Below are 27,766 nucleotides of genomic sequence, written 5' to 3'. Positions count from 1 at the left end.
TAGTGAGAAAAACCCCTATTCATCAAAAATGGTGGCCCAAAATTTTGACTAAACTTCTACAGATTTCGACATAGATCGGGTAATATGTTAGCATGCATATTGTTTACACCCCATGAAACATCTTTTTAACAACAAATAGCCCGGAATTTCAAGCATTATTAAAAAATACTTCTAACAAATGCACCCACTGCCCCAACAAGGTTCTACTCCTATTTTCAAGCAGACCTTAAGTAATTAGTGATGCTAAGACCTTCTGAAAGTCGAAATAACATGCCATAATTCAAAATCTCCCTTCCCCAAGGAATAAAAAACCCTTGTTCCAAGATCCCCACATTTCTACACTACCCAACAACTTTAGCATGGAAAGTTTTGTAATAACAGGATCTAACAGTCTAATAGAGAAGTGGAGAAGAGTACATACCTCAAGTTGGCAAAGGATTGTTCATGAACAACCGGAGACCTAGGACTCATATGTGATTAAGACTCTACTAGACACGTCCTTGTACAACGAGATTCACGAACCTAAGCTCTGATACCAATTGTCACGACCCTAACTACTGATCGTGCGGGCACCTACCTTATTATCACTAGTAGGCGAAGCCTTACCCATTAATCCATTAATCATTAGCCAATTTCAACTTCTTCAATCTTTTATACTAAAAAATCAATGAACATGTGAATGAATATATAGTCTACCAAGTCATAATTAATAAATCATATAAGTACGGAAGTCTAACTATTACACCCCCAAAATCTGAAAGTCATCGTACAAGGACTCTAACTAACAATGTCTAAAGATTGAAGTATATCTCAAATATAATAACACTTAATGTCTGGAATAAAAGTAAACATCTAGACAGAGAGATCTTCAGGTGGCATGGCATGGATAGAAGTTCACCCTCAGATCGGATCGAGCAAACTAGCTTCAAGCTAGAGATGTAATCTAGATGGAATCTCTGGAACACAATCTGCACTCAAAAAGGGTGCAGCAAGGTAGTATCAGTACAAACACTATTTACAGTAAGCATCATAGGCCGACTAAGATTAGCTCACGTATATAAGCATAAAATCAACAAGATAAAAACATAGACACTTAATACTCAATCCAAGTCACAGAATATCCCATAACAGAGTCATAACCCAAGATGAAGTATCTAACCCACAAGTCTGTCAAGATTCAATGATCTCACCTGATAATCACAATCCCAAGTTCCTTCCCTAGGTAGAGTCACTAATCCACAATTTAATTCAGTCAATGATAATATCAATACCACAACAGTCGTTTCAGCAAACACACCAAAATCAGAACTAAACGAGCCATATAATAATGTAGAATAAAATGTAATGATGTGTAATGCAATGTTATGCAATGCACTGGCCAAATACACACTATACACACATGCTACTGATGTCATAGCTCAGTAGTCATGACTTGCAGGGGACTCATGGTGTCCATGTACCCTCGTTCCGGATCCACTCCTTGGACCCGAGTTATAAATCCTCCGCCCCAGAAAGAACCTCGGTCGCGGCCATATCAATATACCTCTCGTCTCCGGAACTGACCTCGGACCATGAGCCCATAACTAGGCCACATCCTCACCCCCGGTCAAATGTGTCTTTTCATTTGTATAGTAACACTATCACATCACTCTCAATGATCAATTCATCAAGTACCATGTATCAAATAGTATCACAAGTTCAACAAGAAGATTATATTAACTTCTACACTAATTTCACATCACAATGTATGTCTCAACGTATTCCAGTTCATTAGTATGTATGGACTATGAACAATTAGCAATATCAATGTCAAACACAAGGCATCATGCCACAATTCTTCCAAACCATTTCCATCATGCATGAGTGTATGGATGTATAAATAAGTGTAAACATGGTAAATCAACGCAAACCAATAAATCAACAATGAAGGTACAAGTTAAAAGCCACAAGTCATATCAAGACTTGGATCAACTCGACCATGAAATGAATCATACAAACCGTCTCAGCCAACATAAGTGTTTATATCCCTCTTTACTTCCTCATATAGCAAGTACGCCTCACAACTCAGTCTTGTATCACCAAGAAGCTGCACTCTTCTATATATTATCATCAATATTAAATCATACATCAAGTGTTCATCTATGTACTATCATAAGTTTATAGCACAATTCACGCCTAAACTCATTATCCTTCCTTTCTCCAATAATATATGTCACAATAAGAAAGAACTGAGTACAACACAACAATTTAAGCAATGAGTCTAATCACACTAACAGGGCAACAAACCACCATCAACAACAATCAACCTAATAGAAATTCATCCTGAATCGCCACAGTATGAATACAACTACACCTCATATTTCAGTACATAAAGTAATGGCGACGAGCCCACAAAATCAGAAATCATACTAACCTAGCAAGTATCCAACCAAAACACCATGTTTGAAGACCTAATCATGCTTTCTCCCGTCAATTCTACACAATACATACATTTCTTTAATCAAAGTCTAACTAAAGTAAGCCATAACCTACCTGGAATGCCGAGCAACAGTCTCGAATGGCCAAAACTTATCCTCGCCTTCCTCTTTAGAGAACCTCAAATGATTAACGTCTATCAAATATAAATTCTATGTCAGAATACGAATCTAAGGATATCCATAATTGCCATAGTTTTACCCAAAACCCAAAAATGGACCCAAAATAGCCAAACCCAAGTCACAAGGGCAAAAACGTAATTTTATTAAAAATTTAGATACAATATAGTCAAATAGTATTCTACGAGTCTAAACGAGTCCAACGATGCCCATATTGCTATACTTTTAGAAAAATACCCAAAATACCCCTACGATGTGAAACCCAGTTCATGAGGGTAAAACGGGAAACTTAGTGCACAATTATGTTACCCATCATCTAGTTAACCTTCAATCTTAATTTCATGAAATTCTATTCATCACAAGATATCCAAATCCATCTTTTCTATTTTTAGCCCTAGGGTTCTTAACCCATTAGTTCTTCACAATTAGTGTGTAGGATGACTATGAGATGATGATAATCGACTAATAAATAATGAATACTAGGTTAGAATCTTACCCCAAAATGCTTGTGAATGATTTTCCATTGCTCTCTCCCCAACCCTCCAACTATTGAAGGTTTCATCAATTCTTGGGTTCTAATCTAGCACCCACCATTAATGCAGCTTAAGCTTGTCATGGGATTTGAGGAAGGAAAAATAATGAATCCCATAAGGGTTTTCACATACCTTCAAGGAGGAACTTCACCCTAGCCCTACGAAAATAGCCTCTCACATTCTAAGGAAGTGTTTTTGGGTTTATGAGGGGAAAACTTGAAGAAAAAAAAGAGCAACTTAAAAACAGATTCTGCCCAGTGCACCGGCTACAGCGGGTACCCTTGGCTATAGCGGGTGCCCCTTTTTCTGATTTGTTCAAAACTTTGTTTTAGCCCCCGAAACTCATCCGGAACCTCCTGAAATAAAACCATACATGCGTTTTGATTGTAAACCACGCTACGGACGCAACCGGGACCTCGGAATTCCCAAAAGAGATCATTTTAACTTGGTGTTGACCAAGTCAGCCCCAATACTATGAAATTAAGCCTTCACTCGAGACTCAAAACATCCCCGAACGCTTTGGGACCCAAACCAATGGCTTCACTAAGTCATAGGTCGTACTAACGGGACTCGGGAAAAGGGTCAACAAGGTTAAATGGGTAAAAACACTATAACGACTAAACGGGTCGTTACACCCGGTGCATCCGGCTGAGGAACTGGGGGCACTAGGGCAGGTGCTGGAGGCGGGGTATGCGAAGTCTGAGATGGGCTCTCACTCTGAGACTCACCCCGAGCCCTGGTAACCCGCTAAGCACGGCTAGTGACCTCACCAGCCACTCCCTTGCCCTTCTGGGCGGCTATAGCTTTCTTGCGAGGCATCGCTGAAATCAGAACAAATCATTAGAAACAAACTCTTAACACACGGCTCTATCACACGATCTAAGAGAGAAAGAATGACAATTTCCTAAATGTCTTGTAGCCTCCTATTTATAACTATGGTGCACGACACACCCATAAACAAGACTCCACTAGACACGGTCTGTAGACAACCCTAGGACGGAACTGCTCTGATACCACTTCTGTCACGATCCAAACCGATGAGTCGTGACAAGTGCCTGATCTTTAGTGACCAAACACCCCTATAATCGTACCTGGACAACACTGGACAATAAGGGCCCATACATAACTCAACTCTAAAATATACTGACTCCTGTAGGAATGACACCGTGAACTCTGTACCATCTGTATATATATATATATATACTGAAATGAACAGTGCAAACCGACTAGACTACTGTCGTACCCCATTTTAACCGGGTTAATTTAGTAGTACAACATATTGGAGATTCCTATTTTGTTTATTTTTAAAAGTCGCCACCTAATTAATTTAATGGTGAATTAGGACACCTAATTTATTAACTAAGGTAAAGCTAACTAAACCTCCGTTAATAGTCTGCTTAATCAGTGTGATTCTAGGTAAGGGTTCTTTATTATCCTAAAGGGAAGGGGTTAGAATCCGTTAACTACGGTTATCCAGCCAAACTTAGGTTAATTAATTAAGGTTAAATGAGGTGCTTAAATTTAAGAAAGTGGCTTATGATACTACTAAGGTTTTAAAGAAAAATATAATAACGCTGTTTAAAATAAGATTTGAAAAATATGCTAAGGCTTTAAATAAAAATGCTATTTTAAAACAAGACTTGTAGAATAATTTCTACAAAAAAAGAGACTTCGAATGTTATTTAAAATAAACTATGAATATTGCTAAGCTTTAAATAATAATGTTATTTGAAAATGAGACTTGCAAAACATAATGATTCGCATATAAATAGAAGCTTTTAAGAGAAGACCTTGCCAATTTAAACTTAGGATAAAATTACATTATATGAATATGGTGGTGTAGAAAATCTAGACTTATTTTATAAATAGAATGCAAAAGATGTGAGTTTCCTTTCTCTTTTTACTAACTTATTTGACTATGCTCGGCCAAAAAATATATATAATTGGATGAATCTTAGAAACAATGTTTATAAAATATACTTGAGTTGATATTTGTGTATTAGTGACGTTTTGAAATGTATATGATAGTAAGAATAAAATATGATTCCCTTTACTTAAAATATATAATCATGCCATTTTGCAAATCAATTATTCCAAATAAAATAGGTATTAGACATTATAGATAGTTTTAACATGAAAAGAAGAGAATAAAACTTATGGAATTGATTGTTAGTCTTCCTTAAACTAACTACGCATTACTAAACTAAACCTACTAATTCATTAGGATTCATCTAGGTTAAGAAAATAAAATAAGATAAGGTTAGTCATACAAAGCAAATAAAAAATATACAACAATAAAATAAGATAGAGGGGAAGAAAATTGAATGATCTGGCCCATTTTCCAGGCCCAACTGCTGCGCACTATTCATGCTATTAGGCTTTGGCCCAATACATTTTATATGTTGCTGCTGCGGTCTCTTCCCATTCATTGGGCTTTGGCCCACAATTTTGTCTTCTATTTTTTCTTTGCTGCGGACAGGACTGATGGGGGGCTGACTCGATAAGAGAGTTTCGCTGGGCTTTAGCCCATCGTTGAATGCGGAAGAAGACGAGTCCGAGGGACTCATATGCGATAGTCATGCATAAAAACGAAAGAAAAGGATTAGTACTAAACCAATAAATACGACTAAACATGTACAATGTAGATTTAAAACAGACCAGGGGATTATGTATATACTATGTATATTTGAGTATATTCAGTGTATACACATTCATAAGGATATATAGAAGGTTAATATTGGAAAGATTTCATACAATTATCCTACCCTCGTTTACAAGGCTGACCATAGAAATAATACATTGCTCGAGAGTTCTAGAGGATATAGTCTCTCTTGTATACTGAAATAGGTTCAGCAAAATATTCTACATAACACGTTAATGAGGATGTATTTTCTCATAAAGATGTAGACTGCATACTACATACAAACGTTTTTCCCGCAAGCTATCTATATTCTTTTATAAAGCAAAGAAAGAGTACTGATGTGTCTCCTAATATGGATAGCAGAAACACATATAGTCTCGTGTTTTTTTACAACGGTGAAGCAGAAATCCTAGGCCATGTTTTTTTCCAAACAAAAAAATCGATTATAGAGTAATAATTTTAATGTAGACAACACAAATGAAAATTCTCCTTCTAATGACATCTAAAAAAAGAAAATCTTGAAATTACTAACATACATGAACGCATAATCATGAATATACATTAAAGATCTGCGCAATAGGAAAAGAGAGGAAAGAAAAGGATTGCACTGACCAAACTGAGATTAACTAGGTGATCTAAATGGTTCTATTATTTCATCTGAACACATGAAAAATAACGGGCAATCATATCCAACGCAAAGGGATTGTACCAAGATGATGAGCTTTCATAAAACAACTACAGCAAAATGAACTAAGGAACACCTGCTGCACATTCTTGTTTAAATTAACCCAAGCCTAGTTGCCATTATCAAACAAGACTAGATATTCATTCTGAAAAGCAAAAATTATTCCTGCCTATACATTACTCAAACAAAGAGGTATTTGTCGGTTAAAATTTTAACCTATTTGAGCCAAACAAAGCACATCAATCTGTTGTTTGAAGACTTAAGAATAAAGAGACAAAAGAGTGAAGCTTAAAGGTCATGCTTCTCTAAAATATTTCATTACATGGCATACTTCATTCTTAAAAGAAAGAGTAACAAATCATTTGGGTCAAGAACAGAATGGTCACACCTAGACTTTATTTTACTATAATCTCACCAGAAGTTTGGTTTTTGACTCAATAATGTCTTAAGAAAGCAGAGTTTGGATATAAGCTTAAACAAGATTCATGGCAAGACTACACTACCACAATGAGATTTGGGCAAAGCATGTAGACTTAATCATATATTTTCCAAACTTGAACATTTACCATAAACATAACATACTTGAGTGCAATATACTTAAACTATTCATCAAACCATGGTTATTAGAGGACAAAGATGATCAGAGACCTCAACAGATTTCACAGATTACCCAATGAGTTCATAGGTATGATCATGACACACAATCAAACAGGACTCAATCGAAACAACTTATAGACTAGATTGAACCATTTTAAACATCCCACTGATTCAAACCAAATTCCAACCGAAACACAAGACTTTCTATCATTTTGATTGGCCAGAGTTTCTAACAAGGATTAGGCTAAACTATGACATACTGAGAGTCAACATAGCACATATTCAAGTAGGAGACATTTAGTTTATACTAACCCAAACGGAACATGATGGACACGATAATATTGGCTAACTAATCAAACTAATTTAACAAAACACTTAGAACATATTGTATACACTACTGACTTGGCTACTCCAACGACATGTCGTCACATTAAAATCATATCTGACCAACAGAAGAAATAGTAGTTTGGGTAAACATTTCTACTACTTATTTAAGATAAAGAAACATGTTTATACATGCGAATAACTGAATTAAACTAAATTTGAACTAAACTAACAACTAAGCAGGTACGAACTACTAAACTAACTATAAGCAAAGCTAATGACGAATCAACATGTAACTAGATCAGCCTAAACTAACATGAACATATAACCCATATACATCACTAAAACTGAAATTAAGCTAACTAAGGAAGGGATGTTTACATACTTAAACTACACTAAATTATCATACATGAACCTGCTTAAATACACAAACAGACTAACACAGAAACGGACTTCTCTATCGAACAAGAATAACTTAGCTAAAACTAACATACTTGAATTATGGAACAATAAACTAAAATAACACAGAACAACAAAGAATGCAACAGAAATAAAAAGGGGAACGGAGAATTACCTTCTTTGGGTGCAGCGAAGTGGGGCAGGGATCTCCGATTCACCCTCGAAACTACCAAATCCGAGCTTGCGAGGCTCGGATTCACAGAAACAACAGAGCAGACGACAAAAAAATTGTTTGAGTATTTTTTTATTCGATATTTTGAACTATCACAACGAACTGCAAATTTGATATTTTGGAAAACTTTAGGTGACTCCTAGATCGGTTCCGAGATCCCCTTATTCGACTGGCAAAACAATTATTTATAGGATCCCTTCGGGTTTGAGCTAGGGTTTTTCGTTTTGAGGAAGAGAGAGAGAAGCGGGAAGAGGAAAGGAGCGGGGGACAGAGGGAAGTGGGAGAGACTGGCGTGGGGGACAGCGGGAAGTGGGGGGAAAGAGGAACGAGAGAGAGAGAAAGGGGAGGGAGGCGGCTGGTTGAAGAGAGAAAGAGAAAGAGATTAGGGATTAGGGTTAAAAAAATAAGGGGATGGGCTGGACCGAGTCGGGTGGAAGGAATGGGCTGGACCGGATCGGGCAGTTGAGGTAGGAATTGGCTGAAAATGTGAGCTGGGCGGATGAAAAATGTTGGGCTGGGTATTTATTTTTTGGGCTGGGGTGAATTAAAATGTGGGTTGATTATTAACGGGTAGGGTACTATTTTAGGTGACAATGGGCTTCTAATTCTAAATAAAAGGAGTAGAATATAAATAATTTTTTTTTTTTAAGTTGCCATAAAATATTAGAAGCGTAAATAGATATTTTGGAGGAGAGGCGGGACAAAATTGGGTGTCAACAACTACCACATATGTTGTACAACAAAAGAATGAGAGCCGACATGGCTACATCACATATCAACTACAAACAACTGTCTACAGACCTCTAATAGACTAGAAAGTTGTAGAAAGGATGGGACAGGGCCCCGCCATACCCATAATATATATATATATATACTGAAATGAACAGTGCAAACCGACTAGACTACCACATATGTTGTACAACAAAAGAATGAGAGCCAACATGGCTACATCACATATCAACTACAAACAACTATCTACAGACCTCTAATAGACTAGAAAGTTGTAGAAAGGACGGGACAGGGCCCCGCCATACCCATATACATGCATCTCAAAAAAATAGCATACCAAAGTAAACTGCAGCTCCGGATCAAGTGGAGCGCACCGACAGCTGCTGAACACGAGTCCTAAGGATTCGGACCACCAACCTGCCTATCTGATCCTGCATGGCATGAATGCAGCACCCCCAAGCAAAAAAGGTGTCAGTACGAAAGATGTACTGAATATGTAAGGCAGCAATGAAATATAATAGTAAGTCATGAACTATAAGGGAAAATACGAGGGACAACCTGTCACTGAAACTCGTGAGAATGCATAATAAATCTTTAAAAGCATTTATGTCGTGAATGCATAATAGTATATATACCTTTCCCCAATTCGCGGCCCCATCGGGCATAATATTGTATCGGCCCCTTCGGGCATCATAATCATCGTATACCAGCTGATCAGGTGATTCTCGTATATAACGCCATAGCCCTTTTCCCTTTACCCATAAAATCATGTAGTACATAGGTATATAGTTATATAAGTATGAAGATGCATGATGGACTCATAAGACTCAGATCTCCCTTCGGAGCAACTTCTAACCATCACTTTCTTATCGAATTAGGAACATCTTCCAATTACCACAAGTTCCCTTCGGGACTCAGAATCAACAATGAAACGAATGTGAAACAAGGAATTTTATGAACGTCCCCTTCGGGACTTAAACACGAAGATAATCTTACAGAACAACAAAGAGTGATCATCTCTAATCCTGTAAGAGTCAATTCATTATGAAGCACGCATTATGTTCACATAGATCATGCCAAAAGAATGAAAAGGACAGCCTTAACATACCTGGAAGCGTATCAAATCGTCCAACTTCTACTTCTCGGACTCGCAAATCTACAATCAAGATAGTATAGGCCACTATTAGACCATTTAGACCACTTACTATCCAATTCAAGTACGAAAGGAATTTAGTGAATTTCAGACAGCATCTCCTTTGTAACTTAATAATCCCTCAACTATCAATTCAACTCAATCATCAACAACAACATCAACAATATCAATATTAATTCCTACATATCAAAATATAATCAAATATATCCCAAATCATCCCTCAAAATAGCCCTTAACCCTAGCTTTACCCTTATCCAAGTTACAACTTCCAAAACTATATTTCCCTTTGCTTAAAACAATTAAGACTCTTGATAATTAACTTAAACGCAGGGGTAGGAATCATATACATACCTTGAAGAAATTATAATACCAAGAATCACACTTCAACTCCAATTCCCAAGCTCATCAACTTCAAATAAGCCCTAGGAACAACCTTCTTTCTCACTAGCTCGGGTTTTACGGGTTCGGATCTTGCTAAAATTCCTCCAATTTGAGGGAAAATGTTGAGAGTAAAATATTAGGGTTTGCTATAATTTGGAATTGAGAAAATGAAGAATAAAGTCGTGGGGTTACATATATATAGACGGTTCAAGAAAATTCCACTGGCACGGTTTGACGAGCGGGTCGACGGTCTGTCAACTTGCACCGTCAATCAGCCACCTGAGAATCAGAGATGACGGTGTGTCGACGGCGTGGATTGACGTCACCGTCGACGGTCGGTCAAGGGGGACTGGTTTTCCGCCAGTTCCCTTAGTCGTTCCGGCTCGCGACGCTTTGATTCGCTTAGCGTCTAATCCTATCGTATTGCAAAGAACGTATACTTATACTTTGGTACACACGAGGTAAGGCACTTAATATCTTAAAAGCTCGAGTACGGACCTCCATACTAAGGGTATAACCACCCATAAGTCAAGGACTTCCTTGCGACGAAAACTGAGGTGTAACAGGTAGGTTGATCAACAATATTTCAGCTTAGTCTACCCCCTTCCTGCCTCCGGATGTAGCAGCTTATTTGATCTCTGGATGCGATTTCAGAAAGAAAAAAAGTTGTTTGATAGACAGGTTCCTGTCTATCATGTAGATCTACCCAAGTAAAAACAAATACTAAATAACCGTGATGTTGCATAAATGCAAGGAAATTAACTTCTAACCATTTTTATCCTTATGTTTGTCTAGGTTAATAAAGAACTTAACAGACTGATAATTCTTAACTACCTTGTTTCAGGAATTTGGTCTAGATGACTTGAAAACAGGGTGAATTACTTACTTTGTTTCTCATTCTTGATCATAATTTTACAAAATGAGAAAAGTGTATTTGGAATCATTCCAGTGAAAAAAGGTATTGTCTAAGATCTCGCATTATCAAACTTTTATTAGACGATCAATCTATGATTGATCTTATCTTTGGTAAATAATTATCTTCATCTTTGGGAAGTGTCAAGTCATTAATGAGGTACCAAATACATATACTTAAAAGAATGTACAGAACATTTTGGACCAGCTAATAACAACTATCTCTATCTTTATGGAATACCCTTGGATCTATAAAATCATCAAAAAGAACACTAACATTTTATTTTCAAAGTCTTAAACTTTCCCCTCTAGATTCTTGAATGTACTTCCCTAGTCAGTTGTTCGCTAAAAAGAACTGTTATGGCCTACTCATTGAAACCAATCACAAGGCCATCCACTATCTCTTAGTTTCCGGGTGCCAACAAATTTGACCAACCAATGACATGTGGATCACCAAGTACTAAAAGGCTTCTACATCATGATGGCTCATGCAACCTTAATTTCCTACCTATTGTTGAACTAATTAAACTGTCAATTCTTGATAATCTCACAACTACAACACTCATCTTTCAGTATCCTTTTTTACCCTTTCTTCTCCATGTCTCACCACAGCCCTTGTTTCAGTCTCTTGTAACAAGTCCCAGTTCTAAAGTTTATCTTATCTCTCCCATAACTCAACTTTTCAAATTGTTTCTTAAACCTGATCTCTTGGGACTCATCATTTTACCTGCATAACCTTCATCTTGTTTGAAAGTTCAGTAACATGTGTAAAAATATCAGATATAACTTTTCAACTGTTTATGCTAAGCATTAGAACCAACAGATGTGGACAATCAAAAGACATTTGTTATGGATAAAACAATGATATCAGTATGAAGTTGGTCTTTTTATGAAACATATTAACAGAATCATTGCGCCAAAATGGAAGCTCTCTAAATAACAACAAAATTGGACATTCCGCGAAAAAGTAAGGCAGCTTTTGTAGAGAATTATGTGCATAAGCATCACCATTAGAAGCAATGAAGGAGAAACACCTAGCAAAGAGAAAAATCAAGAAGATGGCAATAGATCATTTGGAAGACTTGTGAGGTTTGGATACAACAGAGATAAGCGATTGAATCTTAGCAACAGCAGAAGTCTTGTCAGGGGGGCATTTTGAAAGGGCAACATTCAAAGAATCAACAGCTTTTTCAGGCTTCCCAGCAGCCATGGCAGCTAAACCTGCCCTATAAGCTTCATCTGCCCCTTGAGGATCGTATGCTGGATTAGAACTTCTTGATGAATTTTTGTTCTTGGGGATTGGGGTACATGAGACTGCAGCATGAGCATACTCAAGCTTAGAAATGGCAGAGTTTATCTGAGCCATCAGTGCTTCAGGTGTAGCAGGAATAGTCTTAACATTATCAAAGATGCTCCAGTGAGGGCGCTCTTCTCCAGAGCCCATCTCAATCTTGTCAGCTGATAATGGTATTTCAAGCAAATAACCAAGTCTTTGCAGCAGCTCGCAGAAGTTGACTTATGCATTTGCAACTATTTCAACTGTTTCATAAAATTAAATAAAAAGGCAAAGCAGCTGTAATATGAGAGAGCATATAGAAAAAGCCTTGAAAAGAATTGCAAGTATAGCTCCAACTCTGTCCTGCCACACAGCCAGATAAACCAATCTCTCGTTCAGCCACAGGAAGTTCATATAGTTTACCTGCCTACCCGAATTAAAACACGAGCAGTTGAACCAAGCTAACGAGCTAGAGCGTCAAGGGGTAAAGTGAAAAAAAACCTCTAGCACAGACACCACTAAATGAAAAATTAGATATAATTGACCTTGGGAAAAAATGATTGAACTTCTGTCAAATCAGAAGCAGCAATTGTCAAGCAAAAATAGTAGTCTACAGGAACATATTACTTTGGTTTCTTGTTATCAAAGTACAAGGGAAACTTCCTATTTGGAAAGGCATTTGGAGCAAAGGATTACCTTTTAAAATGTCCTTCACCCTCTGGCGAGCTATCAAGAAAAAACTCCCTATTGATGAAATCATCTCAAAGTTTGTTCGAAATCTTATCTCAAACTGTACATGTTGCAGACAGCCTAAGGAGGAAACAATTCAGCATTTATTCACTCAATAGTGACACGGCTACTGAAGTTTGGAATTACTTTGCAACCCCTTTGGGCGTCAAGACTAAGAACCTAAGTTTTCAGGTTATGTTACATTCCTGGTGGCATCACAGTACTAGAAATCCAATGATCAGAGTTATGCCAAACCGTTATATGTTAGGAGTTATGGAAGGCAAGATGCTCCATGAGGTATGGTCAAATGAATCTGCCATGAAGTGGTATGTCGCACTAAATCTCTTTTGAAGAAGAGAGGGTACTCTGCTGAGCTTGGTGGTACTTGGGACAGGCTTTGTAGAACTAGTGAGGAGTACAAAATCAGATATGGGAAAAAAACTCCTCCCAATTTGACCAAGATGAACACTGATGGAAGCAGCTTTGCTGGTCAGAGTAAGGCTGGGATTGGTGGTATTGCAAGAGACAGTAATGGGGATCTCATCATGGCCTTTGCCAAAAAATTACACTTCTGATCCAACAATCAAGCTGAGGTTAAGGCAGCCCTTTTTGGTATTGAATGGTTGAATCATAAGAACCTGAATCCAGCATTTTAGAGGTTGATTCTCAGCTAGTTGTCGACTGGATTACTGGCAATATAGCTGTTCAATGGGACCTTCAACATGATTGATAAAGAAATGAACCTTGGGTCTAACTCAATCCCCAAAGCTAGCTCCTGACGGGAGGATTGCCCAAGACCATATAAGGAGACCATGTCCCCATCCCACAAACGATGTGGGACTCCAACAATGATATTCATCAAACGAGAAATATTGTGCAGAGGAGGCAGATCAAAATTCAATACTGCCTCAGAGAGGGAAACAGTGAAGCAGATGCTATGGCCAAACAAGGCAGTAATATGCAAGATAGTCCAATAGCTAACATGTTTAATCTTCCTGTTAAAAAAGAAAACATGTTTAACTTTTTGCAGGACTTGCCAGAGATGCTAGAGGTGTTTCCAGGATGGATAAAGCTCAATTGCCAAACTTCAGAATCAGGAAAAGAAAGGGGGAACATGGATAGCCCAATGTACACAATCATATCTTGGAAGATCAGTAGTTGGAACTGCAAGCTTAGCAGGAAGAAGTGTATATATATGTGCACAGACTAATGGTCAATTTTTGGTGCTCTAACAGACTCAGCTCAGTGGAAATTTTTTTGGTGGTCTCTCAACCTCAGTTTCGTCAGGATGGCCTTGGGGGTCCCTATCCCCAAAGCCCCTTTTGAAGAATCCCATGAGAATTAACCTTAAGTTAACTAGGACATTTCCTTTTTTCTCTAATAATGTTCCTTAACTGTACTATAGGCAGGAGCAGTTTTTTTGACAAGAACAGCTCATTTAGGAGTTATTAACTAGATAATTTTGTTCTTTAAGATTTACTCTAAGTGATTGAACATGTTCAGTCATTGGTAGGATTGTGAGGCAAGGCGTAGCCCTCCTCTCTTGTAATTTTTGACGGTTAATTCACAAGGTAGGGGTAAATGCCAAACTCCCCATAACCATGGGCAAGTATAGCCTATGGGATTGGCTTAATAGTAAAAAAAAAGTACAGGGTAAACTTGTTAAGCTACGCAACCTAGAATAAATACACGGGCTAAACCAGTAACCTCTAGCGATGACAATAGAGACAGCTATTAGCTGATGGTATTGTGTTAATTGATGAAACTAGTAAGGGTGTCAATCAAAAGGGAACAGTGACTTCTCTCACACATAGGCGAAAGTCATTCACCTTCACAACTATGTCAACTCTTAACTTCATATAACTGCTCCAAAATTTATCAAAACACCATCCGATTTTCTAACATTATTATAAAATCTTTAGCAAATAGTATGTTTTTTCCAGAAAATATTTTCTGACCATTTTCTTTGAGCTCATAACTCTAATACTCGTTAAGACCCAACATATTACATGTTCAAATTTCAGATAACCAAAACAGAAATAACATCAAGAAAAATGAAATTTAAAACATTTCAGAGAAAGAAAAAAAAAAGGATTGGTCCAAACCAAATATAACAACAACACCCAAAAGGTTAAACAATTGCAAATATGCAAAGCAAAAAAGAAGAGAGTAGGAAAAGATTGAACCTTTTGAAGCAGAATTTTGGCACCTAAGAGCACCACTTCCCTTTCATTCTCCCATTCTTCTTTTCTGTTTTGTTATTTGTTATTTTTGGTAGGTTAGGTGGACTTTCCTCCCTGTAAACTAAAATAATATAAGACTGGGGAATATAATTATAGAATGAATTGTTTATAAGAAGGATTGCGCTTGATAGTTATGAAAGAAATTGAACTTTAGAAACCTAGTTCATAAAAGTTATGTGCTTTTTGTTTTTCTCATTTGAATTGTGTATTTAATACTTTTAACTTTAAAATAACGTATAAAAATAGAACATCACCTTAGCCATATTAACTTTGAACGCCAGATGATTATCTCTTGAGAAAAGGATTTGAAAATTATTAATGTGTCATGTGAAATATACGTACAAATTAGGTGAAATGACCATTGAGCCGGCAATCAAAGTTAATGCATCATTTTAAATGTAATTGGAAGTAGTCACTTTTTAATATGGAACCATAATTTAACAAGAATACCCTAAGTTGAAGCACGGAACAACTAACTATTGAAATCAATAGAATTTACTATTCAGATTATTTAAAAAAAAAAAAAAAATCACATTCTTCGAATTCAAAATCATATGCATTCGACATCTTTTGGTTGTTGAATGATTTATTATTCTTAAAATTTGTACAATCATCGTCTATGACAAAAGAGGATTAATTGAAATGCCTTATAATTGCTTCTAAAATCAAGTAGTACTATTTAAGCTTTTAACCCAAATGTATCATCCTTATAACAGGAGCTGCAATCCTGCTCCATTCCTTTTGTAATGAACTTATTTCTAATGCACAGGTCGAGATCCAGCCTAACCTTTCACCATAATGATGACATTAAGTTCAAAAAATTGTATCTCATGAAGCTAAATAATTAGGTGTGAATTGAAATAAAAAATACTCACTTCAATATTGAGAGTTAAACTGTTACTTTGACAGCAATTACAAAAAAAAAAAAAAAAAAAAAAAATATGTAAATTGTGGTACTCTTTCTTTTCTTTTCTTTTTTTACCTTTCCCACCAGGAGTTTTCTCCTTTTGCTCCCTTGGTGACTCGAACCCACAACCTTTGGGTTGGAGGTGAAGGATGCTTACCATCTGAGCAACCCCTCTTACTGTAGTACTACTTGTTTAAGAAACTTCTACATATGTAAAGTTTTATTCGTAAAAACTTAAATATGGATACCCAAGTTGAGAATCAGAATTAGATGTTTGACACTCTGAACCCTGTCCTGTTTGAATCGAACGGAGTAGTTCAAAAACTTGAATACAATTTCGCAAATTACTCCGTTCGATTCAAACAGGATAGGGATGTTTGACACTCTAAACCCTGTTGAAGCACCCTAAGTTTGACACTCTAAACCCTGTTGAAGCACCCCGTTCGATTCAAACAGTCACAGTGAACCCTGTCCTGTGTTAGAAGTCTTGCTAGGGTTATTAGACTTCAAGAATTCTTTGGGTATTGAAGCTAGGATTTTCATATAAGTTGATAGCTTGCTCCAAAGCTCATTCTTATGAGATAAAAGGTTAGTTTTCATGCTTATTACATGTTATCAAGAATGTTTAGTTGTTGAACAACTTGAGTGGAAGGAGAAAGTAGAAGACCAGTTCTAAATGTAGTTTTTATGATGTTTTTGAGTAGTAAGCTAACTTGAGTTATGATTCTTAGTATGATATGGATATAATCTTGCTATAGAAGGTAATAATGATGATGAGACACGTTCTATGAAAAATGTGCAAAGGGTTGGTGTAAAGTTGCTAGTGTAAGTTGAATGTGAGAATGAATATGGAAGACTTAATGGAATGTGACTACCTGATTATGATATTGTAGTGTTATTATGGTTATTTGGGAGTTGTTTTGTGATATGGTGGAAGTCGATGAAATAGGTGAAATGCTATCCGATTTTCGTTAACTCATGAATTGTTCTAGTTTAGATTTAAGAGTATCTTTAAGGCTTAACCAAGGTATGAATCCTTTTAAATGTAGATTCTCCAAGCTTCAACGGTGAACGTTAAGTGGTTAAGAAGACGACGAGGTATGTAAGGTTAACCCTTCTTTCATTAAGGCATGGTCCCATTGCTAAATACCTTCATATGAGTTCCATAGCGTCTTCCAAATGACTTCATTCCTAGAATCGCTAAGGCTCATGATTCTTAATAAATCTCATGATACCATTGGTCCCATCCTATGATAGTTGATTCTCTAAGGAAGGATATAATGAAAATGATGATGACGATGATAATGTTGAGAACGTGTATGTGCTTCTATGTGTGTGTGTGAGAGAGAGAGAGAGAGAGTGTGTGTGTGTGTGTATATTAAAGTATAACTACTAAGCGCACCGAGCCTTCATGGCCGGTTATGATATCTATCGCGCGCACACCACTACAGTTGGGTACGGGTAACACTGAGCCTTGGTAGGGTCAGGTACGTATAACACCGAACCTTATCATGGACAGGTATGTAAGACACCGAACCTCTATGGTCGGGTATGATACTACTACACATATAAATGTATGAAATGGAAGGTTCCCATTAGAAAGGGGATAAGTAAATACGATGAACAACGCTAGAGGTATAAATGGCTTCATTATCTCATGACCTCTCTATCTTATGTTATTTCTTACGTTTCTATTATGATGTTGATTATGCTTTACATACTCAGTACATTATTCGTACTGACGTCCTTTTGTTTGTGGACGCTGCGTCATGCCCACAGGTGGACCGGGAGACAGGCTTGATCCGTAGATTTCTTTTCAGGGACTACATAGAGGAGCTCCATCTCATCCGGAGCTACAGCTTTTGGGTATTATTCTTTTGTGTACATACATATGGGCATGGCGGGGTCCTGTCCCGCCTATATGATGTTACATACTCTCCTTAGAGGCTCGTAGACAGTTGTGTATGATTAGATGTCTTGCAGCCTTGTCGGCTCATATTTTGTATATCATTTTGATAGTCTCGTCGGCTTGTGTATATGGATATGGGTATTGTTATTGATGATGATATAAATGTGTTGTTGCCCAACGAGATTAGCACTATTGATATATGTAAATTATGAGTAAGCCATGTGGCTTACCTAGATGTGAATATGAGAGTACGATAAGAGGTACCCGGGTGGGTTAGCACCGGGTGCCCGTCATGGCCCTCCGGTTGGGTCGTGATAGGAACTCTTTGCATAACTATCATCATGCTTCAAATGGAAGGGTGTGGATCATCTGGGATCCCACATGGTATGTTGTTACTGAGGTTAAAACAGGGACCAAATTTGTTCATTGCACTGTTATAGATAGATCAGGAACATTTGACTGTTATCTCATTATTATAAACGGTTTCAATACTCTTGAGCAAACGAAGGACTTATGGGATGCTTTAGTTGATACCTCCATTGGTATTACCGAACCTTGGTTAGCATGCAGAGACTTTAACACTGTACTAGATTCTATGGACATACTACAAGGCAATTGTTACACCTCGGACATTCTGTGTTGTCGTACTGTGAATAGACTAATGCAAGCTCAAGGCGAACATGAAACCCTTATGACATTAAGGAGAGTATTAAGTAGCTTTGAAGTATATACGATAAGATTTTGAAGTCATATGACTCGGAGAAACTAAGTTCGTCGAGGAGAAGTGAAGTATAAGTTGTGTTTGGAAAAGGTTTCGCAAGTTATCGAGTTAAGGATTATTTAGTAATGTCTTGAGGGGAAGTTATAAGGCTCCTAATGAAGTATTAAACAAGTGCTAAGAAGGTTCTATAACGATTAGAGATCAAATGAATCGACGAGAACAAATTCGAGAAGAGGGTGAGTTATACGACCAATTATACGGTCCGTATAGCTTTATACGGTCCGTATAATGGTCCGTATAACCGTCACAGTGAAGGATCATCACTGGAGAGATTATATGGTCACTTATAAGGACCGTATAAAATTATACGGACCGTATAAGTGTCCGTATAATCCATAGCGGGCAGGTTTTAAATTTTATAAAAAGAGGACCCCAAGTTCTTATTTCTCATTTCACTCATTCTTTACACTTCAAGAGAGCTCTAGAATATTCCACACACCATACTAACACAAATCCAAGGGGGAAATCAAAGATCAAACACCAACAATCAAGTGAATCAAGTGTATGGGTGCTCACTAGGGTTTGTAGAAGTCAAGGATTCCTTTTTGTGTTGATGTTGGTGTTTTCTCAAGTGGAGTACCTTCATCCAAAGACCATTCCTACATAATCAAAGGTGAGTTTTACACTTATTTCATGTTATTGAAGATATTGAGTGGTTGAAAGACTTGGATTAGAGAAGAATGTAGAATATGAGCTCAAATATGGAAATAATGGTATTTTGAGTAGTAAATTAATTTGAGTCATGATTCTTAGTATGAGATGAGTATAATATCGTTATGAATGATGCTAGTGACGTTGAGGAAGTATTATGTGAAGAACGAATATGGTGTTGTATTGTACTCCTACTTATGGATGGTTCGAAGGTGAATTTGAGAAGTGAACAATATTTAACTTGAGAAATCTATTGATTATGATATTATGAGTGTTGCTATTGATGTTTGGGAGTTGTTATATTATATGGAGAAAGTTGTCGAAGCAAAGGAAATGTTGCCCAATTTTCGTTAGCCTTTTAGTTGCTTTAGCTTAGCTTAAGCATGTTTCCAATGGCCTAACCATGGTGCGGATTCTCTTGAATGTAGAATTGTGAGCTCGGAAGGAGAACGTTTGGCCATTAAGAGTACGCAAAGGTATGTAAGGCTAGGCCCCTTTCTTTCATAAAGGCATGATTCTTATATTCTATCTTCCATGTATCCCATGACCTCCTTACATTTCAAAAGTTGAAAGTTCATGATTCTTAAGAGCTTCTTAGGAGATAGAGATGAGATATGTTCTATGATAATGATAATGAGGATGAAGCTATTTCTAGAAATTCCGAAGCTTATCAGATGATGTTATTGTAAGTTTGATAACCCTATTTTCATGATTTCATTGATGTTATTTCTTGTTGTTGTTTCACCTCATTGATTAGTTCCTTCAAGGTGAGACATAGCGATGATGATGATTCCATAATGTAATCGGAGGTTACCGACCTTACGTCACTCCGATAGAGTTGTAGCTTTCACTTGGGCTCTCATGCATGCTTTATGTTATGTATATGTATGATTACACCGGGCCTAGTTGGTCGGGCAAACACTACTACACCGGGTGTAGTGGGCGGCTATGATGATGATTACACCGTGCCTATATGGCCGGGCAGACACCACTAGTAGGCGGCTTGAGATGAGTACCCCGGATGCGGGAGGCCCGGACGCGGGCTAATGATGATCACACCGTACCTATATAGTCGGGCAGCTTATATACATGTACATACGCTATGATGTTATTTAATATAAAAGCTAGCATGCATGATTTCGCCTTAAGAGGCCATCAGTACAGGTTATCCCTTCACTTTATGTTCTCTCATTTTTTTTATTATGTTTGATATGCATGCCTTACATACTCAGTACATTGTTCGTACTGACGTCCTTTTCTTTTATGGATGTTGTGTTCATGCCACAGGTAGGCAGGGAGACGGACCGGATTCCTTGGAGCTTTCTCAGTAGAGACACAGGAGCACTCCACTACTCCGGAGTTGCCACTTCTTAGTATATTCTTTTGTGTACATATTGGGGCATGGCGGGTCCTGTCCCATCCTTATGATTACAGTGCTTCAGTTAGAGGCTCGTAGGTACTTATGTGTGGGTAATAGATGTTATGTGACCTCCTTAGTGTATGTTTTGCACATCATTTTTGTAGACTTATGGGCCTATGTTTATATATATGTTTTCGGGAGGTATTTGGTGATCATTCATAGTAAGTCTTGATTTGAGAAATTTCATATATATGTTCAAGTTGGGTATGATAGTTAGCATGATGAGTGGTGCTCGGTAGCCAGCTCCGGGTACCCGTCATGGCCCACTAGTTGGGTCGTGACAGCAATCCAATGAGTTATGTGGAAATATAGGACTTTGCTACTTGTATTCATAATCTTTTGCTTAATGAGCTACGTTGGAGAGGGGACTACTACACTTGGACAAACAAACAACATGGTGACAACAAGATATGTAGTAGAATAGATAGAGGATTTGGAAATTGTGAATGTATGATGAAATGGGGCCATGTAAGTTTAGAATATGGCTTGCCACTTATATCTGATAATGCAACCATGCTACTATCCCTATCCACAGGTCACAAAACCAACAAAGTGCCTTTTAGATTCTTCAATATTTAGATTGACCATGAGCAGTTTATGCCTATTGTTGCTAGGGTGTGGAGTCACAAATATTGGGGGCCTAGAATGGAGGTTGTCTGGAAGAAACTCAAAGCTTTAAAGCCCTACTTGAGACAGTTGAACACTCAAGAATTTAAAGGAATCTCACAGAAACTAGAGAAAGCCAGAACTGATCTGATAGAAGTTCAAGCACAAATAAGCAGCCACTCCACTGAAACTCTGATAATACATGAAAAATCATTTCTTCAAGAAATGGAGAGATGGTCACTAATAGAAGAGAGCACTAAAACAGAAATCAAGTGCAACCTGGATCAAACTAGGTGACTCTAATTCTAAATATTTTCCTGCAGTGATGAAAGAAAGAAGTCATAAAAAGATGATAGCAAAACTAACCTATTTTGATGGAAGAAATCTCATAGGCCTTGGAGATATCAAAAATGAAATCTTGTAATTCTATCAGGGACTTATGGGATCTGCTGCTCATACGATGCCTGCTGTTGATAAAATTATAATGTCCAATGGCCCTTCCTTGTCTCAACAACAAAAACTTGCTCTATGTGTACCAGTGACAGACTAAGAAATATGGGATGGTTTAACAACTGTTGGAGATGATAAGTCCCCTAGGATTGATGGTTTCAATGCTAAGTTCTACAAGAAGATTTGGCATATCATTAAGGCAGATGTCACTGAGGCTATCAAGGAGTTCTTCACTACTGGCCAACTTGCTAAGTCTATTAATTGTACAACAATTACTCTAATTCTAAAAGTCCCAGTCCCTGTTACAACTAAAGACTTCAGGCCAATTGCATGTTGCACAATTTTATACAAACTTTGCTAAGGTCCTAGCTTCAAGACTATAGAAGGTCATGCCCACCATTATATGTGAAGCTCAGGCAGGATTCATTCCTGGGGGGAAGATAGCAAATAATATAATCCTTGCACAAGAGTTGGTCAAATCCTACACCAGAAAACATATTTCAGCCAGATGTATGATCAAGATTGATTTTCAGAAGGCTTATGACTCTGTTGAGTGGCCTTTTCTGGAGCAGGTAATGATTGAACTTGGCTTCCCCACAAAATTTATATCTTGGATAATGCAATGTGTTAGAACCGTCAATTACACCATTTTGTTTAATGGTGAGACAACCAAACCATTAGATACTGCTAAGGGGCTTAGACAGGTTGATCCTATATCACCCTTTCTATTTGAAATAAGTATGGAGTATTTGAGTAGATGTCTTAACAACCAGAAAACCCTACTGAATTTAAATTTCATCTGGATGTGCAAAGGCTGGCATCACATATCTCTGTTTTGCTGATGACCTCCTATTCTTTTCTAGAGGTGACTTACAATCCATAACTCTCTTACATCAGACCTTTCTCACATTTTCCAAAGCTTGTGGCCTCCAAAACCTAATATAGGGAAGAGTTCAGTTTACTTTGGAGGTGCTTCTCAACAAGTGAAAGATAGAATCCTTCGGCATTTAGGATTTGCGCTTGGAGAATTGCCCTTAGAGTATCTTGGCATACCCCTCTCTACAAAGAAATTATCATTGCTACAATGGCAACCCCTTATTAAGATTTCTTTTGCTAGAATCTCTTCCTGGACAGCCAAGAAACTCTCCTATGCTGGGAGAGTACAATTGATTCAATCAGTATTATTTGGTATGCAGACCTATTGGGCACAACTCTTTACCATCCCTACTAAAGTTTTTAAAGTAATTGATGGCTATTGTAGAAGCTACATGTGGTCTGGGGTAAATATTGTTACACCTCGGAAATTTCTCTGTACTTGTATGATGAGTGGAATGATGAAAGGTTGAGTGAATGATGTTTTATTAAGTTGGGAATGGCTAATTAAGAATTTTTGGAAATAAGAAAGTCGCAGAAAAACTTTCAGCCAGTGGTCGTATATGGCACTATACGGCCCGTAAAGTGATTTACGGACCGTATAGTGCAATCGTCCTCCAGCTTGTCAAAAATCCCAACTTTCTGTAAATGTTGAATATGGTTAAATACGACCCAGTTTATGGCCCGTAAACTGGTTTACGGACCGTAAACCAGGTCGTAAACTACCATGTCCATCAGCCAAAACTTTCTGTCTTTGAAATGGTTAAATACGACCACAGTGGACGGACCGCAAATCAAAATACGATCCGTATATGGTGGTTTACGACCACTGTTCATCCCGACAAATTTTCATTAAAGACCAGATTTTGTGATTTTAAAAAGGGACTTAGACTTCATATTATTTCATTATTCATCCAACAACTCAAGAGACCTCTAGAACATTCCAAATAACTCCTCCACAAGAATTCAGGAGAATTAAAGGGAATATCAAGACCAACAACACTAATTTCATGGAATCAAGTATAAGAACACAATAAAGGATCATCTAAGTGAAGAAATTTCAAAGAAGGTGGAACTAGGGTTTTGGCTAAGTGAAGTATTTCAACTTAAGGATTGTTCAACCATCATCCAAGGTAAGTTTCACGATTTTTCCATGTTGTTTGAAGTATTGGAAAGCCTAGACACTTGAAATATAGAAGAACATAGAAATGGGTCATTATTGAGTGAATAGTGACATAAATGAATGATAGTGGAATTGAACTATGAATATTGAAGTGTTGTGAATACAAATACGTTATAAATGATGTTTATATCATGAAACAAGCATTAAATGCATGAAAATGCAAGGATGAGCTAGAAGTAGAAATAAGGGAAAATTGGAGGAAAATGGTGGATTTTGCCAAATGTATGTAAATGACGATTGTCGATTATGATATTGCGAGTAATATTATGAATGTTGGGAGTTAATGAAAAATATGAGAAAAGTGGTATGAGCGAAGGAAGCGTTGTCCGACTTCTCCTAGAATTAGCGACGCGTTCTTATAGTCAGTTACTAATGTTGATACGAATTCTCTTATGAAGGTAACGACGTGATATCGACGGAGAACAAGTGAGCGATATCTTAGCTAAACGACCAAGGTATGTGAGGCTATTCCTTCTTTCTAATGGCATGAATCTTTTAGCTTGAATCCCTATTCCCTTCATGAGTTCTTGCATTCCAAGAAGTTAAAAGCTTATACCTATGAATGTCTATATGAGATAAGTTATACAATATGATGACACTAGAATGATGATGATGTTATTCATTGCCTACACTCACCTTATGTACTAGTCCTTTCAGGGTGAGGCAGAATGTCCATAATGGTTCCATAATGTAATCGGGGGATCACGACCTTACGTCACCCCGATAGAGTAAAGTTGATCATGAGTCTTATATACGCATTATGATAAGATAAGTATTCTATGATAAGCATATTACTATGAGTATTTACGTTAAGCATGTCATGATTGCATTCACACCGGGCCTAGTTGGCCGGGCAGACACCGCTTCGGCGGGCGGCGATACGGATACACCACGACCTACGGGCGTGGGCAGACACCACTAGTGGGCGGCATGAGATGGTACCCCGGACGCGGGAGGCCTGGACGCGGGCTAATATTATTGATTATCACACCGTTCCGACATGAACGGGCAGCTTGCATATGATGCATACATGTTATGATGAGGATTATGAGTAAGACAGCATGCATCACTTCATTTATGATTATCAGTCAGATTCAGATGTCTCATGTTGATGTTATCCTCATATTATTGATGTTTCCTTTCATTATGTATGCCTCTCATACTCGGTACAATATTCGTACTGACGTCCTTTCTTCGGACGCTGTGTTCATACTCGGTAGACAGGGAGGAGAGCTTGGCCCAGGTCCTCAGTAGCTGTCAGCTGATAGATAGCACTCCATTGTTCGGAGGTGCTTATGACTATTCTTTTGATGTACATTCATACATGCATATTTTGGGCATGACGGAGTCTTGTTCCGTCCATGTACTCATTATGTTAGTAGAGGCTCGTAGATACGCAGTGTGGATTAGATGGTCTCACAAGATGTTTTCATATGTATGTATATGATTTTGATGGCCGAGAGGCAAATGTATATAAAGTATTTATGTTTTGATAAAATATGATTTTCCTACACTTGGTATGTAAAATTGATAAAAGAGTAAATGAGCAAGACAAGCAGTAGAGTAAGCGGTACTCGGTAATTGCTCCGGGTACCCGTCGCGGCCCTAGCTGGGTCGTGAAAAATATAATCACTAGGAAAGCATTATTTGCTTGGGATAGGATTTGTTCACCAGTATTTATTGGTGGTTTAAACTTGATCAACTTGAAATTGTGGAATAGAGCTACTATAGCTAAAAATTGTTGGGATGTGGCCAACAAAGCAGACCAGCTATGGGTGAGATGGATCCATATAATACTATATAAAAGGAAAACCCTTAAATGAGATTATCATACCCCAGCAAGCTTCTTGGATGGTCAGGCAAATGAGTAAATACATTGTTACCCCCCTCAACTATAACACTTTTTTCAAAAAGACACTTAAACTTTGAGGGGGTCCTAACACCCCCTTATTCTTGTTCAAAGTGAATTTATCACCCCTTTATGAGCCCACGTGGCATATAGAGTGTATTTCATTCTCCAATAGCGCGTGAAATAAAGAACAAAAAAATTATCCATTTCAGCATTTGTTTCATTAATAATACCTTTTCCTTTTACGTTATTTATTTTATTTAATATTTTATTTTTCCTTATCTTCTTCACCAAGAAGGCTCAATTGGTTACCTTTTTTTTCTTTTTCTTTTTTCCTTTGTTTCTTCAAGATCGTTCTTCTATAGACTTTTCCGATTCATCCTTATTCTCTGTCTTTTTTTTGCTTTTGATTTTTTTTTTTATGGAGTTTGGGGTAGGTCATTGGAGATGGAATGGTGGTTTGAAGGTGATTTCTAATTTTCAAAGTTTGATTTGGTGATGGTTAGTGCTCTTTGTGATTAGAGATGGAATGGTGGTTCTTCCAATTCTGGCCAGTTTTGAAAGACAATACTTTTGTTTTCTGTCTTATTCTTTTTTCTTTTTTAGTTGGGTTCATTGATTTCCCCCCCTCCTAAAAATGGAGGTTGAAAGTGGTGAGGTTAAGGGATATTAATTTTGGGGTAAGAAGTTGGATAGATGCTGATTTAAATTTCAGATTTGGTTTGGTGCTGATTTTAATTATTTGGTGGTGGTTTGGAACTTTTCGGTGGTGCTGTGGTGGAAGTGGTGATGCAGTGGCAGTGATGGGGGTGGCTAAGGTGGGGGAACTTCTACAGAAGTTGAGGTGAAGAAGAAAGGGGGAAAAGAAAAATAAAAGAAAAGAAAGAAAAGGAATCAAATAGGAAAAATAAAAAATCAAACAATTTAAAAATCAATTTGACACGTGGCAAGTGATGATTGGTGCGTGAGTTGCACATATCTTCTTATACTTGGGGTTGACCCAAAAAGGGTGAATATATACTATTTTGAAGTTGTTCAGGGGGGTCATAGGACTCTCGCAAAGTTTAGGTGTCTTTTTGAAAAAAGGTGTCAACTTCAGGGGGGGTTCCGATGTATTCTCTCTCAGGCAATTCATATTAGCTAGGGATAATGTTGCATTGATCCAAAACCTATCTTCTACTCAGAGCTTGATCAAGCAATTTTGTCATGCACTCACTCCTCAAGGACCAAATGTGGCTTGGAAATGTCTGATGTTTACTAATGATGCTAAACCAAAAGCCAAGTTCATTATGTGGCTTCATTTTCATGGGAGAATGCTAACTGTGGATAGATTACTCTTTGCTGAGTGTGTGCATATTCTCTGGATAGAAAGATACCAGAGAGTTTTCGAGGAGAAACGAAGGTCATGTGAAGCACATGCTAAAGAACTTGCCTACACTTGCACTATTAGAGCTAAATCTGGAACCAGCACTCTCATACATAGTTTTATATTTTAGCTTTGATAGTTTCACTTAGGAATATTGTCTGTTTGTCTCTTAGTTCCATGTTGGGAACTTGTCTTTCTTTGAGAGTCCTAATATCACCCAATCAAGGAAAAAGAAGAATGTTATATGTTTTAGGCGTGATGGACCTCTTTTGGGTCTTTAAAAGGACATTTATTAGTAAGATTATGAGTTCACCATGAGAAATTAAACATGCAGTAAGAGAAA

At 37.5% G+C, this 27,766-nt stretch overlaps 1 protein-coding gene across 6 annotated transcripts; it reads right to left on the bottom strand.

Moving 5' to 3' along the window:
- Positions 1–12,047: 12,047 nt before the first annotated feature.
- On the bottom strand, positions 12,048–15,809 carry LOC132617605 (uncharacterized). 6 transcript variants are annotated; one of them, XM_060332648.1, is made up of 3 exons: positions 15,683–15,809; positions 15,372–15,482; positions 12,048–12,819 (listed from the first exon to the last, which is right to left on the bottom strand). In XM_060332648.1, the coding sequence occupies exon 3, from the start codon at positions 12,622–12,624 to the stop codon at positions 12,250–12,252; it is 375 nt and encodes a 124-aa protein (XP_060188631.1). In that variant the 5' UTR covers positions 12,625–12,819; positions 15,372–15,482; positions 15,683–15,809; the 3' UTR covers positions 12,048–12,249. The 6 variants fall into 6 exon arrangements, with proteins under 6 accessions (XP_060188631.1, XP_060188633.1, XP_060188629.1 ...); XM_060332650.1 differs by having other exon boundaries at positions 12,048–12,814; XM_060332646.1 differs by having other exon boundaries at positions 12,048–12,719; positions 15,683–15,808.
- Positions 15,810–27,766: the final 11,957 nt, after the last annotated feature.

This window comes from Lycium barbarum, chromosome 11 (genome assembly GCF_019175385.1).
Source record: "Lycium barbarum isolate Lr01 chromosome 11, ASM1917538v2, whole genome shotgun sequence".
NCBI lineage: Eukaryota > Viridiplantae > Streptophyta > Magnoliopsida > Solanales > Solanaceae > Lycium > Lycium barbarum.
This window is presented reverse-complemented; position numbering and strand designations above follow the sequence as displayed.